Source organism: Phytophthora infestans, genomic scaffold (assembly GCF_000142945.1).
Source record: "Phytophthora infestans T30-4 supercont1.86 genomic scaffold, whole genome shotgun sequence".
Taxonomy (NCBI): domain Eukaryota; phylum Oomycota; class Peronosporomycetes; order Peronosporales; family Peronosporaceae; genus Phytophthora; species Phytophthora infestans.
Window position 1 is genome coordinate 148,973 of NW_003303673.1, and position 16,261 is coordinate 165,233.

Consider the following 16,261-nt stretch of genomic DNA (forward strand, 5'->3'; position numbering starts at 1 on the left):
TCGTGAACGACGTCGCATAGCTGCGAAGTACGTCCTCAAGGACGCGATTAACTCGCTCGGTTTGGCCATCCGTCTCCGGATGAGCAGCCGTCGACATCAGCAGCTTTGTCCCTGACAGCTCGAAGAGCTTCGTCCAGAAAGCAGACGTGAACCGCGGATCGCGGTCCGAAACGATAGACTCGGGCATGCCATGATGACGGAAGACTGCATCCACGAAGTGCACCGCGGTATCGGCCGCGGTGATCGTATCCGGAACCGGGATGAGGTGAACCATCTTGCTGAACCTGTCGCCGAATACCAGGACACCGGAGCGCCCGGCGTAGTCGGGTGGGAGGCCAAAGACGAAGTCCATCGACACCGAGCGCCATGCCTCGGTGGCCACTGGTAAGGGACGCAGGGGAGCCTGCGATGACGCGGACGGTTTCACGCGTTGGCAGATCTCGCAGGTCCTCACCCACTTGCGCACCCACTTATACATGTGGGGCCAGTAAAAGTCGCGCGACACTGCGGCGAATGTCTTCTCATGGCCCAAGTGAGCGCCAAGGGGGATGTGGTGTAGCGGGATCAGCAAAATCTGCGAGATTGCCAGATCCAACTTACCAACTGCGCCCAGACACCGACTAACGGAGGGGGTCCCCCGATGATCCGTGTTCTGCTGAACTTTCCTCACATTGTGTACCCGTCGGTAGGGCGGGATCTTGCTCTCTCGGTAACTTCCGAAGAGTTTAAGTGGTGAAACTTGAGCGTCTTGGCGAGACGTGGGGATGGGGTGGAGCAGCAGTGGAAAATCTTCACTCTGCGTCCGTGGGTGGTTCCGAATCCTAAGCGAATATTCGAGCTTATGGATCCGGGGCCTAGATCGTGGATCTGGCCGTAGGGTTGCCTTGCGGGTGTGTTCCCTTGCCTTTGTAGTTCCTTTGCGTCGTACTTGCCGCCTCCTGTGACGGGATCTTGAGAGTTGAGAACCTCTAGGGTGTAACCGACCAAGTAGTAAATTCGGTTAACCGTCGGATCGGCACAAGTAAAGGAAAAGCTCACTAGGTTGTAGGATCTGGCCAATGTACTATCCAGTTATCACTACCAACACTAGATTCGCAATTCCCAACCTTCTCCGAGCTCGTACGGCCAATGTAGTTCCGGTTCTTGAGGGCAGGAAGGCACTTGCGTGTCACTGTGCAAATTGGAGTCTGTATTGATATTTAAGCCTATACCTGCCTGGATTTCTACCTTCTATGTCTTTCATATGCTAATTTACTTACCAGGCTCGGCTGCATGTCCCTTCTTCCCTTGACCCATCATCCCAGCTGTATTATCTTCAGATCCACCGGATCCATGGCGTAATCATTATGGTCACCCTATTATGGGTACACTCATCCGGATCCAGGTCGCTTGGATCCACTTCACTGTAAGTGCACACTCGTCGTGGATCTGAGCTCTCCAATCATCCAACATCATCTCGCAACCGTCTGTGATCTCCATTGTCCCACGAAAGTTCGAGATCCACTGCACCCCTCATCCCTGTACCCTGGATCCAGGTCCTTCTATGCGGGATCTTCCCTCCTTGGATCCGAACTCGGAAGTATGGGATCCGGGGCACCTCGCGGTGGATGCTGACTTCTTGTTAACCGTGGCTACTAGATCCACCTTCAGGTGGCACCTACCATCATTCCTCCATAGGATCCACACTCGATCCACTCTTATTTAGTATATCCCATATCCATTTAAGTGAATCCAGGTAAGGGTGGATCCGAGGTAAGTCTTGGTGGATCTTGCCTTCTCGTACATCGCTCAAACCAGATCCATCGTCACTTCATCTGGGGTGCTGCTCGTCATGGCTAATCCACCACCGGCAGCTTGCATCCGTGCCACCAACCCAAATCCTCTCTAATCACTTGAATGTGTCACTGATTCGGGATAGTGACCCCGCGTCAGGCCCATTCTCTTATTTCTGAGAAAGCACTTCACCACAATCGCCTCCTGTACGTTGTCGGCGCTGCACAACAGCGTTCACGGCGTGCATTACCAGCATCCACAACCGCTTTCTCCCCTTCGCGACACATGTCTCCCGCCAAGCGTACCAGCAAATCGTCGGGCAAGGCCCCATCCACCACACCTCCGGTCAGTCCGTCTTCCATGTCGCCCACCGATCTGCGGGCTCTAGCCCAGGCTCTTTCCGATCAGGTGCAAACCCTGACGGCGGAGCTCCAGACGGCTCAAGATGCCCAAGACCAAGCTGCGTCTCTGCACACTACCCAACTTCAGACCTTGCGAGCTCAAATCCATGACCAGGCTATGGAGATCCAGGTGTGGGAGCACCGTGCGGCCTCTCGGTCGCAGGACCTGCGACTCTTGTTGGCTGATCAGGCGGTCGAGATCCGCGACCTGACCGGACGGCTAGATCGCGCCTCCCGTCAACGAGACGTTATGCGAGATGACAACCGACCATCTCCTTAGGGAGATGGCACTCGCCAGATCTGAGATCCACCAGCTCCAATCCCGGATCCACGACCTCGAGCGGGATCTGGAGGATTCCCAGACTGCTGGGGCAGCTGCGGATGCGAGCTTGGACCGGCTCCGTGACGAGCTGCGTCTGACCCAAGAGGAGGTGGTGACCAACGACTACGTGGGATCCACCCATGGCGGATCCACCTTAGGGTCGGCGCGTGGAGGATCTCCCGCGCCAAATCCACCTCCCTCGTCGCCGGATGTAGCTCTGGCTCAGCTTGCTGAGGAGTTGCAGGATACCAAGGAGTCGCTCGAGAAAGCGTCTGCCGGACGAGATTACGCGCTCGAGGAGTTCGTGCGTATAACGCAATTACGCGACGAGATCCAAGTGAAGCTGGCGGACAGCAAACTCCAGCGGGACAAGGCGGCTACCGAGTGGGCGGCTGCCAAGCGTGCACAAACAGAGCTGGAATCCAAGCTTCGCCGCACGAGTACATGGATCCTCTTTTAGTCCTTGCTAGTAACCCCATATTCACTCGTTAGTGTCCATCCAGGTGACAAATTGAAAGACGCCGATGCGACCGCCGCAAAACTCCGGAATCAACTCGCTGCAGCCTAAACTCAGCAGCAACAGCTGGTCCTGGAGCGCGATCGTGGCTTATCGGAGCGGGATTTGGCTCGTCGACGACTGGCGCTGGTGACAGCTGCCGTGTCGGATCCCCTTCCTCCCTTGTCGGGACCTTCTCGTGCTGCCAGCGTCTCTGCTCCTCTCCCGTCTGTAAGTGGGGCAGATCCATCAGTTGCGAAACGTCCGCGTAGTGCGTCTCCCGCTCCTAGCACCGAATCCCCCCCCGTCCCCGTAAGCAAGCTCGAGCTTCCCCGAAAGCCAAACCCAAAACGACTCCGGTCTCTAAAACGGCTTCGCAAGCGGGATCCACCTCTGCGTCCAAGGCGGGATCCACATCCGCGTCCAAGACTTCCGCTTCCCCCTCGAAGTCGGGTGCAGGATCCAAGTCTAACTCCACCGCTAGATCCAAATCTACCTCGGTGTCCAAGACTGGATCTGCCACTACGTCCAAGTCTGGATCTGGACCCCAGATACGACTAATTAGCGTGAACGGTAGTGGTTTTGGGGGTATATGTATCGGTACCATGATTAAAATACACCTACCCGCGGAATAAAAGCTGCGTTTGAAACGTGGAGTGATCAGACTTTTCGTGAGGGTTTTGGAAGGCGACCAGTGTCAATACCAGGAGATCTTCAGTCTGGCACGATTACACTCAGCACTCGTAAAAATACCCGGTACGGGAACAGTCGCTCAGGAGTGAGTGACACGTCCGAGAAGTGTAGTAGGCAAGAACTCGGCGGGCACAGTAGTTCACGATGTCGGCTTCCGACGCGCTCGGGCAGCGAGAGCTGCCGGGGCAAGAGAGGAAGCCCCCGGATCGATGACCGCGGGGACCAGGAGCACGTGGAGAGCGAGCAGGATGACAGCAGCTTTGGGGCTTGCCAAGATTCCATCGTTGGAGAAACCCAGGATTCCCAACGCGAAGAGTTGCAACCGGATCTGGCAGAGTCGGTATCCGGAAGCACTCCCACACGAACGTAAACAATGTAGCGCCAAGCAGGAGCCGTAGGAGAAGCAGGAGACGCAGATCCTCCATCCATCGGCCATTCCCCAGCAGCGCAAGCGAGTGCCCAGGATGGAGAGGCGGGACAACCCCCTTCACCGGCCTGTCCGGAAGAATTATGTGGTTGTGGCGATGCGCGTGGCACCATAGGAGAAGCCTCGCGAGGAATGGATGGAGACAGTAGCGAAGTTGTACACGATCGTACACGATACAGTCAAAGTCGATGTGGAGATGGTGCCAGCGAACAAGCGGCAATATCCGAGGCTGAAAGGCGAGGACCGAACTTGGCTCTGCAAGTTGTTCAAGGAAGCGTGTGTGGCGGTGGAAGGCAGCTACGTGGACTGGGTCCGGCTAGCAACAGCAGCGACCCAAGACCTCTACAACACAACGTGGTCTTTCAAGCACACCATGCAGAGTATGGTCAGCAGGGTCAAATGGGCGCACGAGACCCCGATCAACCAATGGGCGGAAAACGTCAAGCGAGGAACTGGAGCTGGTGGAGCAGTAGGCACCGAACCCGACCAAGCGGGGACTCCTCAGTACACCACGTACATGTTCAATCCAGCGGTCTTTCCCAAAACTGAAATCGTCTCGTTGCGAAAGCTGTGTGAAAGGCCGCCAGCGGCACCAAGTGGACGAGGTCTTCGAGAAGGCACCAAGGACAAATGGAAGATCATCACGGGCATGGTGGAAGGAATTATTCTTTGTCGGAAGGCGCCAGGTTTCCTTAAGAGCGTTTTAGACTCGAAGGAACGTATCCGCCTCTACGGAACGATCCAGAAACAAGTCGAAGGAGAACTCATCCTGCAACTCAGAGAGTGGGTTACTGTCAAACCCAGTAGGCAAGCCACCAGAGCTCTCAAGGATGACATTTTGTTGGCTGCAGAGGAGCATGGTGTCTCGAGCAATGACTTACGTCAACTGATGCATTTGGTCAAGACCATCAGCTACGACCATACGAAACGCAGCATTCATTCCCACACTTTCGACCGAGCAACGGCCCGTAGGTTCCAGGACACCCAAGTTACGTTCAAGCGAGCCGTTTATAGGCTTCGGAACCCGCATCAGCCGGATACAGGATCGATATGGGCCAGGCAATTGGGCAATGATGGCGTACGGACGGACACGCAGCGAGAGTATGTGGTGGACATCTTCAACGTACCCCGGTGCACGGACGTTGGGCGATTAAATGCGTACCTACAGGCGCACATTAAGGCAGACATTGAGTTCGAAAACCTCGATGTCTATTATCCGGAATCCGGATCTTCAGTGGTGTGGAGACTCACGATGAAGACAGCTGAATGCCCGAAATTTCTGCGAGGGGTAGTGCAAGTAATTTGGTATGGCCGGCCACTGGTGCTTAAACATCCAGCAGTTGGAAACCGCCTGCAGTGTCTCCAATGTGGGAACGTGGGGCACACGATGTTGCGGTGCCGGTACACAGCGGAGCAACTCAAGGGCGAAGGCAGCCGCGTGGCGAGCGACACGGAGGTAACGAAGTTGGAAGATATGGCGCGACCGTTTGCCAGTCTCTCAGAGTTCAAGAAAGCCGCAGAGACGAGACTCTCGGTGCAGCACGAGAGGCGGTAGCACCGCCAGCACCAGATCTCGGCTCCCTGGACTCACAGCGAGTCAGTGGGTCAACATCGGGTTCGTATCCGGTAGGGCCGGCAGCATCAGACAACCGCAAGTCGCAGCCACCAGTGCCTCAACCCCAAAAGAAGTGGGCCACCGCTCCGCTTTCGCGAGGGAGAACCTTATACGCGCATCCAGCAGCGTTAGTCGAGAAAAGGTTAGGAATGAATCTCTTCTAGGTTTGCAGTATTCGAAGAAGAAGATGAGGACGAAGGAGACCAGGAAGAGAAGAGAGAAGCTCCCTCAGCCCAAGCTGCGGTAGAGATATCGTCCAATGAGGAATCTGAAAGTCCGAAGCCTCGTACTCTCACGCCAAAGGAACGAGCACAACTGCGCTTGGTCAAGGCGAAACCACCAAAACTGATCGAATCACCCCAATTAGTAGCGCTGAAGCAACGGGAGCGCGAAGAGATGGAAACCCTAACGGATTCCATGTCACCGTTTAAGGGCAGCCCTTTACCAAGTAGTGGGGACGCGATCCAAGCGGTCACGTCTTTCTCGGAGATCGAGGCTTTGCTAGGACTCCGACAAGTTGCAACACCAGCAACCGGCAATTGCATGGTGCTGGCACTCGCTCAGGCCATCGTGGATCATGACCTTGCAGCGCATGGCAGGGTACTGGAACAACTCGCATTAACGCTGAAGCGAGGCATTAAATGGTCAGCGCTGTTGAATAACGTAGAGCAATACGACCACTTCACGCGAACCAATACGTTGGTCAACGTGGGCCGGGGCTGGAATGGAATGGACTCGAAAGAATCGAGCAAGCAATTCAGATGGTATCTGGAGGAATTCGCGAACTCGTCGTCGCAACGGGATGAGCTCCTCCCGAGAGAAGTCTGGGGCAGCAGCTAGCTCATGGCCGCGGCGGCCAACTTTCTCCAGAGGCCAATCTTCGTGCTTGCCTACAACACGGATGGAAAACATCTATGGTACTGCTCCAAGTATCGCCCCAGTTTGGTGTCCAGGGGTCGCAAGATTTACGACACAGGTCAGCAGATTCCGCTCCAGGTGAAGCGATGCTTAGCCGAAGTCCGAAAGGCCAAACGAAAAGACAAGACGCCGCCGCTAGTTGTCCGTTTCTGGGGCAATCACTACTCCGCATTCGTGCATACGCGCCAAAAAGAGGTTAAGGAGGCGGAAGCCGCTGAAGAGAGTAGAGAAACAGCGCAGATGTCGACGGCTACAGCGATGGCTGCGGATTCCAGTTCGTCTGCGGATCAGGGCTAAGACGCAGACTTGGACCCTTGGGACCCTGCCAATTGGAGCGGGAGCATTCCCGAGTTGAAGCAACGAATGAAAGGAAAGTCAATTTCGTATGATCTCAAATGCGAGATCCACTTGATACTCGACAAGGCAGATCCGGCTAGGTACACCGAACTCCTTGCCATTTTGGTCAATACTGTATCAGCGCTCTCACTTGAGGAACGCACAGCGTTGCTATCGACCCGACTGGATACCCAGGATTCGCCGGTTGCATGCCGCATGATGCAGAAGTATCAGATTTCCCTTGCAATCCTTCGGCAATGGCAGCAGTCTGCAGCTGAGGCAGCGCAGGAGGAATTGGATAACGAGGAGGGGATGCAACCAGAAGCAGAAATTGACTCGGATGCAGACTACGTTCCTCCGCGTCCAGTTCACAGGAAAGCTCGCAGGAAACTCGGACTGCAGCTCCAAAGTACTTTCAGTCGAAGCAGTCCGTTCAAAAGAGGCCTTACACCCTCACACCGATGAAAGGTGAGCAAATACGACTTCTAGTGCGGGCGAAACAGGACTCGCAATCCCACGCGCCTCAACCGACCCCAATGGAAGAAGATGAAGTCGGAACAGGGAACGACGCCGTGACGGTGAACCGTTCGAATTGGTCGCAGCTGTGGCAGCAGCTCGGGACAACCTGGCCTTCGTCCGCCAAGTCCGAGTTCCCATTGGCCACTGGAAGTACTACGCAATGGGCAGCAGCAGCAAAAGGAGAACCAGCCAAGCTCGTTCGTCTTCTACAACGGCTCCCATATCCGGATGAATTGTTGACAGCCGTAGCGGAACCGGCACTACAATAGTGGACGGCCGCGTGGAGACGGGAATGTTTACATGGCCAGTTAGGCATTTACGTCACGAGATGCAAGGACAAAGCGACGCAACAATGGATTGAGGACTGGCGCACCAGGATCGCACGCCCGAGAGCCAAAAATCTGGACGAAGCTTCGGACAACACTCTCGACTGGATTCGACTACGAGGAAATGGATACGGCAAGGACGAGATTTTGAAGCTGTGCGATACTGCCAACAAGTTGCGACTGGCACAACACATTCTTTGCTCTCTACTGTACGAAAAAGCGATCAAAGTGCTAGCCCACCAGGAGGACGTAGACGAACAAGGAGTCCGTTCCAGGCTGATTCGGCACCTTGCAGCCCTCAAAGAAGCAGACTCATTCAGGAAAGCGTTTACACCAGACGGCGTGAACGTCAACTGGACTCGAACGGCTGCTACAGAGATCGAGCACGGGGGACCGGATCCAACCAACCAATATAGTAGTCACATAACTACTGATCGCCAAGGGGGGGGGTCGGACTGGAGATGGCAGTGACGAGTACGGGCGGAATATGTTTTTGCGAAACGAGGACGTAGGAAGGTCGGGAAGAAAACCACGGATAGGACGAGTGCGGCATCGCAGACTTGAGCTCCAAAACGTCCGAGGCTTTACCAAAGGGAGTAGGATGAAGTGGCTCGGTTCATGGCACCGGACACCGGTGCAACAAAGGCCAATGGCATGGCTAATTCAAGAAACTCACGTGAGCTCCGAAGCCGAAGCGGAGGAGCTCCAACAACAATGGCAACGATTGTGGGGGCGACGCATCCAGTCAGGCGGGCCCACCTTGTCATATTGGAGTATACATGACAGCAAACAGGGTGGGGTAGCAATTCTACTCAACCCAAGTATAGCAGACACGGTGAGTCCGTGGCAACAAGACAAGTGGACTAATAGGATGCTAGCTATCACAATGGAATCGCTGCAGGTCGTAAACCTCTACGCGCCCAACCTTCACAGCGACAGGGAAGTTTTCTTCACACGCTTAAAAGAGACGAAGTGGACAACCGCCGACACGATCGTTGCAGGGGACTTTAACAGCGTTCAGAGTCCTCTTGTCCTCTTGACCGACTTGGCGGCAAACGGTCAGGTCGACCAGAAAGTATGGCCTTAACCGGGCTTGTTCAACAACTGCAGCTGGAAGATGCACGTATTCTTGAAGAACAAGCTGATGATGAGGAGGAGGAGGGCCAAGACCCAACCGAATTCTTTACATACTGGGGACCTGAGGCGGCAAGCAGAATTGACCGCTACTACGTCCCGTGTGTCTGGACAGCAGCGATTGACCGAGTTGAAGTAGCAGAACCGGCGGCCCCCTCGGACCATCAGCGGGTACGGCTACATCTCAGCGACAAAGTACACACAGGGAGGCAACGTCGCCGACGCAGGTCAGTGATATACCCAATTAGATCGTCCCAGCCGGCAAGAGTTCAAACAGCGGTATTGGAAGCACTCATGCGAGTGGGAGTTGGGAGAGAGGAATCGACACGTACGTGGGATAAGACGGCAGGAAAGTGTGGAGGTTGCATTCGGGAAATCACTCGGAGCGAGGCACAGCGACGGAAGCAGACAGTGGCGGCGTTGCGGGCCCAAACCTGGGCTCAAATTTTCACCAGATGCGGACTGCTAGCGGTCTCCGAAGAGGACGCACGCCAAGAACACCTAGTCCGTCTTGGTCAAAAGCTCGAGCGGACGATGGACCAACTCCGATGGGACTACAAACGTGTATCCAGCTGGGAGAAGGACCAGACGGTCTCCTCGATTGAACGCATCAACGGAGAGCCGTTTACCCGGGGAATGAACTTAGCGAGTAAATTCGGGTCCGAGTGGCAGCCTATACTAGGCAAAGTCCACAACGCTTACGCAGGGCAGACCCTGGAAAACGAATTTGACAAATTCGTCACCATACCTGCTGAGCGGCTGCTCTCCGTGGCAGACAACATGGAGATGATGAAATCCATTACAGAGGATGAGGTTATCCAGGCCCTTAGGGCGCTGAATCGTCATAAAGCGTCGGGGCCGGATGGGCTTAACAATGATTTTTTCAAGGACCACCAAGCGGTTCTGGTACCAGCATTGGTTGCCATTGGAAACGAGCTTTTGAAGGGAGCCGACCCTCCTCAATCGTTCCTAGAGGGCCTCATCATCCCGCTACGAAAGAAAGGTGACTCCACGGATGCGATGAACTTTAGGTTCATCTCGTTGTTGCAAACAGCTTACAAAGTTCACACCAAAGTCATAGCGACAAGGACTCAGCGGGTGTTGGGGAAACCAATTGGCGAATCGCAGCAGGGATTTGTGTACGGCAGGCAGATGCTGAAAACGGTAGTGATGATGCTAGCAGTATTAGCAAAAGCGACAGCTCATCCCGAGTTGAAAGCGGCGCTAAGCGAACTGATACTTCTCCTGGACTTTCGTAAGGCGTATGACACAGTTGTGCGTGAATTTCTCTTTCTGGTGTTACGCAAGTTTGGGTTCTCCCCGGAATTCATCGAAATGATACGGAAACTGCACGACGGAACCACAGCGCGATTTCTAGTAAATGGAGAACTGTCGGAGTTGCAGCCCGTAGTGTCCGGCATCCGGCAAGGCTGCCCATTAGCGCCTTTGCTGTTTATCTTAGCAGCAGAAATTCTCTCTATGGCTATTCATCAGGACCCAACACTCTCTGGAATCGATATTCCTGGGATGTTAGGGGTCACGCATACCTTTTCGGCCTTCGTAGATGACTCCACCGTGTTCTTGAAGGAGGCTTGGCAACTACCAAGAGTGATGGAGATCGTGGAACAATTCGGGCGCTTGTCGGGGCTGCATGTCCAACCGACAAAAAGCTGCGCGATTTTTTTGAGCAAAGAAGTGGCAGTTCCCCAATTTCACGGGATCCCAGTGCTTCAACCGGGACCCACGGTGAGATATCTGGGCTATGAAGTAGGAACGGGCAAGCTCACGGACGTCAATTGGGCAAAAACCAGAGGCGTCTCGCGACAGCGGCCAAGATGGGCACTAGCGTCGAATTTCGGATCATGATACTCATCGTAATCATGTTGCCGTCGATTCTCTTCACGGCGGCGGTGTTTGACATGCCCAAGTGGGCGAATAAGCAACTCCACAACCTACAGAAACAGTTTCTGTGGCGCCAAACCACCTCGACGGAGTCTTCACGCCATAAAATCAGTCCAGCCCTGCTGCTCACACACAAACAGGCAGGCGGAGCAGGTTTGGCATCGATTGAATTGGCCTGTCAGACGCAACGAACGAAGCATACTCTCCAATGGTTAATCCAGCGAAAGAATCGGTATTTCTATGCGTGGAAGGCATGGATGTTCAGGGGCCTCCCGGTGTCCTGGAACGGCAGTATAACGCCCAGGAAAAAGTTGTCCGGAAGAAGTCGACGGAGTTTGGATGCTTTCGGAGTGGCACTAGCGCACACAATGGGAAAATGGGTGTGGCAAACAGCGCGGCTGCCTAATGACGACCTAAGGCAGGTCCAGCCTCGTGATGACGAGTTGGTAAAACGATCTATCAGCTGGTTCTCGGATGGTGAGTGGATAGTGAAGCTCCCACAATTGCTCCCACCCTCCGATCGAGAACGATCGACGTCGGAAGAGCAATTCTGGCCGACGTACAGTTGGGCGAATAATCCGTGGGTCGTAGACAGCACGGGAGCCACACTCAACAGCCGAAAGTATAACCGTATCCAGGAATGCTCGATCTCCGACTTGGCAATTCACAGGACAGACAGGTGGACATACTCAATGATAATTTCCGTGGCAGGTGAGCAGACTCATCACCAACTAAAGTTACGGCGCTGGGCAATAGCGATTCTGAGGAGCTCGCCGCGGTTGGACATAGGGCAATCCATGCAGGTCAACCCGGCCTTACGCCTACGGAATCTACCAGAGCTCATCAACTCCTACAACTGGAGTTGGGAGCCAGGCACGCGTCATCGGAGTGTCGACGGATAATTGCGCTGGAGGGGCATGCACCATCCAACTCGATCAACAACCCAACGGCATAACTTGGAGGGTAGTCGAGAGCCCCGAGACAGCGGAAGAGGTGCACCCGGATATTCAAGTGCTTCAGCACGGTCAGGATGACGTGAGCATCGTCTTCGAGGCACACCCCTCGATCTATGGCATACAATGGGAGGTGCCGGCGACAATTGCTAACAAGCGAGTGCTGTCAGCTCTAAACAAGCAGCCTCTCAGACGCTACCAAGCGGCAGAGAAAGGATTAAAGACCCAAGTGGACGGACTGGAGGCACGGAGGAGAACCGACGAGTGGCAACGCGGGGCCCTAAGCCAACTACCGAAGCAGCTCTGGATCCATGGTAACGAGCTAACAGTGTACCAAGTTTGGGTGGCGTACCGGGTCGCTGTGGCACAGCTAAACCTCTTCCACGAAAGCCAACTAATTGATAATAGCTGCCGGAAGTTGCCAGAGTGTCAAGGAGTGAAGGAGACCCTATCGCACATCTTCTGGGAGTGTTCATGTGCGCAGGAGTGCTGGTCCAAGCTAATCAGTCATTGGACGGGTGATCACAGAGAAATCATTCGGCGCGAACAGTACCGCAGCAATTGCGCGGCCAGGAAAGCACCGGCGTTAAATACGCCCAGCGTGAGAAGCATCATAGCGGCTCATCCGGATGACGAGAAGCTCTACCGAGCAGAATGGACGAGGATCTGGCGTATTCTATCCAGTGTATGCACCACCACGCTGTGGATCCAAAGGAATCGGGTCGTATATCAGCACGAGGAAACATCTATCGAAGGCACCGCTCAAGAGTTTTGGACAACCGGACTCAGGCAGCTAACGGCGCTCACCAGAACGGATGGAGCAAGGAACACGACTCCAGGGGTGTATCTGTGACGGGGTCACACAGCACCTTGCGCTAGAGGAAGTTATCTTCCGAGAGTATACAAACTCTCAGTGAACGGCAGTTCACAGGTCCCCTCTTTATTAAAGAGAGCGAAGTGACCTAAATAAGGTAGATTGTAAACTGAGAATATTTATAGGTAGGTTAAGTTTGGGTTTAATACAAACTATAAGTTACCTATAGAAATGCAATGTCGTTTGACCAATGGTTGGCTTTGAACGACCTTGGTACCTTGTATTAAATATCCCGGAGTATGACGTGTCATACACCTGAAGTGTGAAGTGTCACACTTCATGTAACCAGGGTACACTTAGGGCTACGTACCCCCTTACAGTATCAATACACTGGAAGACGAACCAAGAGAGCAGTCACACGACCTGACAAGCCTCGCACAACCACCGGATCTATCGCAGACACCGGCGTTGCTAACCAGACTTAGGATTTACCAGACATCTAGAAACTAAGGTTAAATGGATCAGTCTGCCTCTCTCTCACGATTACACTCAGTATCAGGATCCCCGGTGATGTCAGAAAATATCGACCAATCCGTAAAAGTGTGACGCTTGGGTATAATTGTAGTTTTGGCATAGTCAGAGCGCAGTTGAAAGGATGATGCCAAAATCGCTGCAAAGAACAATAATACTTCACATGTCAGTAAATTTCCCGGACCATTAAAAATAAGATGACAGGGTCAACGCGCGACATTCGCTCGTTCTTCGGTGCGCAGCCGCCGGCTAAGAAGCGTCGTACGACACTGGATAGCCTGCCCTCGGACAAGATTAAGCAAGCCAAGAGGGTTGAGCCTGATGGTGCGCCAACCACTAGCAGCGTTGAGAAGCAGTGCCAGGAGGAGAAAGAGCTCAAAGAAGACCAGGAAGAACACGATGGCGAAACTCTTCCTGTGACGAGGTTTTCGGAGCTGCAGAAAATGATGCGGCTCCGCTCGCTCATGCACCAGTCGTGGTTCGATCTGCTACAGAACGAATTTGCACGCGGATCGTTCCAGACGCTGACAAGGTTCCTGGAGGGAGAGGAAGGTCGCAAAAAGACCGTATATCCGCCGCCAACCGACGTGTTCGCGGCGTTGCGAGACTGCGCCTTCTCCAATCTGAAGGTAGTCATTCTGGGCCAGGACCCATACCACGGACCACAGCAGGCGCACGGATTAAGCTTCTCGGTGCGTCACGGAGTTCCACCTCCTCCGAGTCTCAAGAACATATTCAAGGAGGTTATGTGCGATACTGGCATTGAACGCCCGACCCACGGCTGCTTATCTTGCTGGAGTCGCCAGGGAGTTCTCCTCCTCAATACGGTACTCACAGTGCGTCGAGGTGAACCGAATTCTCACAAGAAGCGTGGCTGGGAGCAGTTAACGGATGCAGTCATCTCCAAAGTCAATAAAGACGCCTCCAACGTCGTCTTCTTGCTCTGGGGGAAACCTGCACAGGAGAAGGGTGCGCTGATCGATTCAAGGCGGCATCTGGTGGTATGCTCGTCACACCCGTCGCCACTAGGAGCCACAAAAACTAACGCGCCATTCCTGGGCTCCAAATGCTTCTCACGTGCCAATAGCTACCTCAAAGAGCACGGCAAGGAACCCATCGACTGGAGCGTGCAGTAAGAGCTCTCATACAAAGGCTCATCTACTCACTGTGTATGCTTTGATCGCTAGTTACGAATACAAAAATCTGACGTTTCGACCTAGATTTATGCAGTCTTGCGGAAGCTACGGCAACGTGCTCGTTGTCGATAGCCCCATACATCGAGCTCTGCGAGCGTCAGAGGCATGCGCTGACGTGAGAGAAAGGCCACAATCCGTACTCTTGTCTCGACAAGAGCTTCACGGAAGTGCATCAGCGTTGTGGTCGGATCTCGCTGCAGCTGTTGCTTCCACACGGCATCCATCACTAACAATGAGTGCGCGAATATGTGTGTAAGTGCAATCTCTGCTGGCCCTCCTTCTGCGCACGCTAATTGTGAGAAGGCGGACGACGCGAGTGAGGACGCGTTCCCCACCAGGGCCACAAACCCACGCAGCTCAGGATGTGACCGACTCGGCTTCTGCGATGTCTCAAGCTCAGCATTTTTAGTACCGCAACACGGGCAGACGAGCGGAAGTGGATCTTTCAGTTTCAAGTGACACAGCAGCATTTCCAGCAGGTTCAACGCGCACAGACACACAGGAAAGCGATTTTCACGAAGCATTCGCTGCAATTACGCACCAAGCCATGCAGTGAAAAATAAGTGAGTAGGAGTCGGACGATATGGGAATGCTTCGTTCACCTTGAACTCGTCGTTGAGGTGGTCTGAGAAGTAGAGCAGCATCCGGACGGCTAGTCTTCCGGAAGTGCGGAGGTCAGACGCCGGATCGTCGTTCTGTAAAATCAGAAAACAACACGTTGCACGAGTTAAGTTAACACCAGAAATTTCATCGCGCTTCAAGCACGTTAGGCTGCTGATCGTGCCAGCAACTCACTTGAAAGCCCACATCGCGCCAACGCACGTTGACGCGTCCTTCGTATGGCAGCGTAGGGAACAGGCCGTCCCAGAGGTGCTGCAGCATGTGGTCGTCCTCTGCGCAAGAGGCAGCAGTGTCAGACTCCTGCAATCGAGAGCTCACTTGTTGCAGCTCAGCTCTGTACCTGGTAGCATGGGTTCGAATTGCTCGCGCGCAGTCTGTCGCAACACATAGATCTCCCCGATCTGAGCCGACATGGCAAAGTCTTCGTAGTCGCCAATGCGATCTGGGAAGGTCCACTTCCAGCATGGCCACTGGCTACACGGACAGCAGCACAGTGGTCTTTTATCTTCGGTTAGATCTTCGTCACCATTGCAACCACTTGAGGGGTCATTGCCTGTGCGCCCGGTACTTCGCTTTTTCCCGTTGGTAACACTCGTGCTGTTGCCAGCTGACAGGTATCTGGACAAGCAATCAGGAGAGCGAGCACCCAGCTCCTCCTCGTCGCTAGTGTCGCCGGCCAGAAGAGGGCGAGACGCATCCATGGCCACCAAGATTCGAGCTTGAGTGAACTTCCAACCTTTAAATACCGGTATTAATCAGTGCTTCAACCATCATACTAAAAATCGCTCAGGGGTTTATGGTAGCACTAAAATCGGTGAAGTTAAACAAAACTCCCTAAGTTAGTACACTCTACACATCGTACTTAAATAAAACGTTCAAACTTCATTTTGCCCCCATTTTCAAAACGAATGCCGCGGAACGCCACGTTACTCAAGGTACTGCGGTGTTGGAATTCCCACGTGAACTCTAGCTACAAATGTAGTTAAGACGTTCCCACAACAATACGTCTACTAGGATAGTAAACGATCGTTCGGGCGGACCTGAAGACCCCAGTTCTGCCCTTGCACCGGGACAAACTGGACCTTGTAAACTACTTATATAGGCCAACCAGTAAAAATACTCGTTCTCTACGCGGATGAAGCTGAAGGGCGAGAAGCATCGCCGCCATTTACGGCATCCGATCACTGGGTCTCGAACTTTGTGCGTCGCTTCGAGATATCGCTGCGCCACCGGACAAACCTGACGGTCCTTGGCGACGAGACCCTTGTGGACCGAGCCGTCCGC

General features: G+C 53.9%; 3 protein-coding genes across 3 annotated transcripts; 2 read left to right on the forward strand and 1 right to left on the reverse strand.

Moving 5' to 3' along the window:
- Nucleotides 1–4,629: 4,629 nt before the first annotated feature.
- PITG_18890 (uncharacterized protein) lies at nucleotides 4,630–5,572 on the forward strand (the record flags this gene model as incomplete). Its single annotated transcript, XM_002997122.1, has 2 exons — nucleotides 4,630–5,507; nucleotides 5,569–5,572. 2 exons carry the CDS (start codon nucleotides 4,630–4,632, stop codon nucleotides 5,570–5,572), a joined length of 882 nt encoding a protein of 293 aa, XP_002997168.1.
- A 7,785-nt stretch (nucleotides 5,573–13,357) lies between these two features.
- Nucleotides 13,358–14,296, forward strand: PITG_18891 (uracil-DNA glycosylase; the record flags this gene model as incomplete). The annotated part of the gene is made up of 1 exon (XM_002997123.1): nucleotides 13,358–14,296. The coding sequence occupies one exon, from the start codon at nucleotides 13,358–13,360 to the stop codon at nucleotides 14,294–14,296; it is 939 nt and encodes a 312-aa protein (XP_002997169.1).
- A 417-nt stretch (nucleotides 14,297–14,713) lies between these two features.
- On the reverse strand, nucleotides 14,714–15,678 carry PITG_18892 (uncharacterized protein; the record flags this gene model as incomplete). Its single annotated transcript, XM_002997124.1, has 4 exons — nucleotides 14,714–14,736; nucleotides 14,898–15,051; nucleotides 15,152–15,249; nucleotides 15,318–15,678. The coding sequence occupies 4 exons, from the start codon at nucleotides 15,676–15,678 to the stop codon at nucleotides 14,714–14,716; spliced, it is 636 nt and encodes a 211-aa protein (XP_002997170.1).
- Nucleotides 15,679–16,261: the final 583 nt, after the last annotated feature.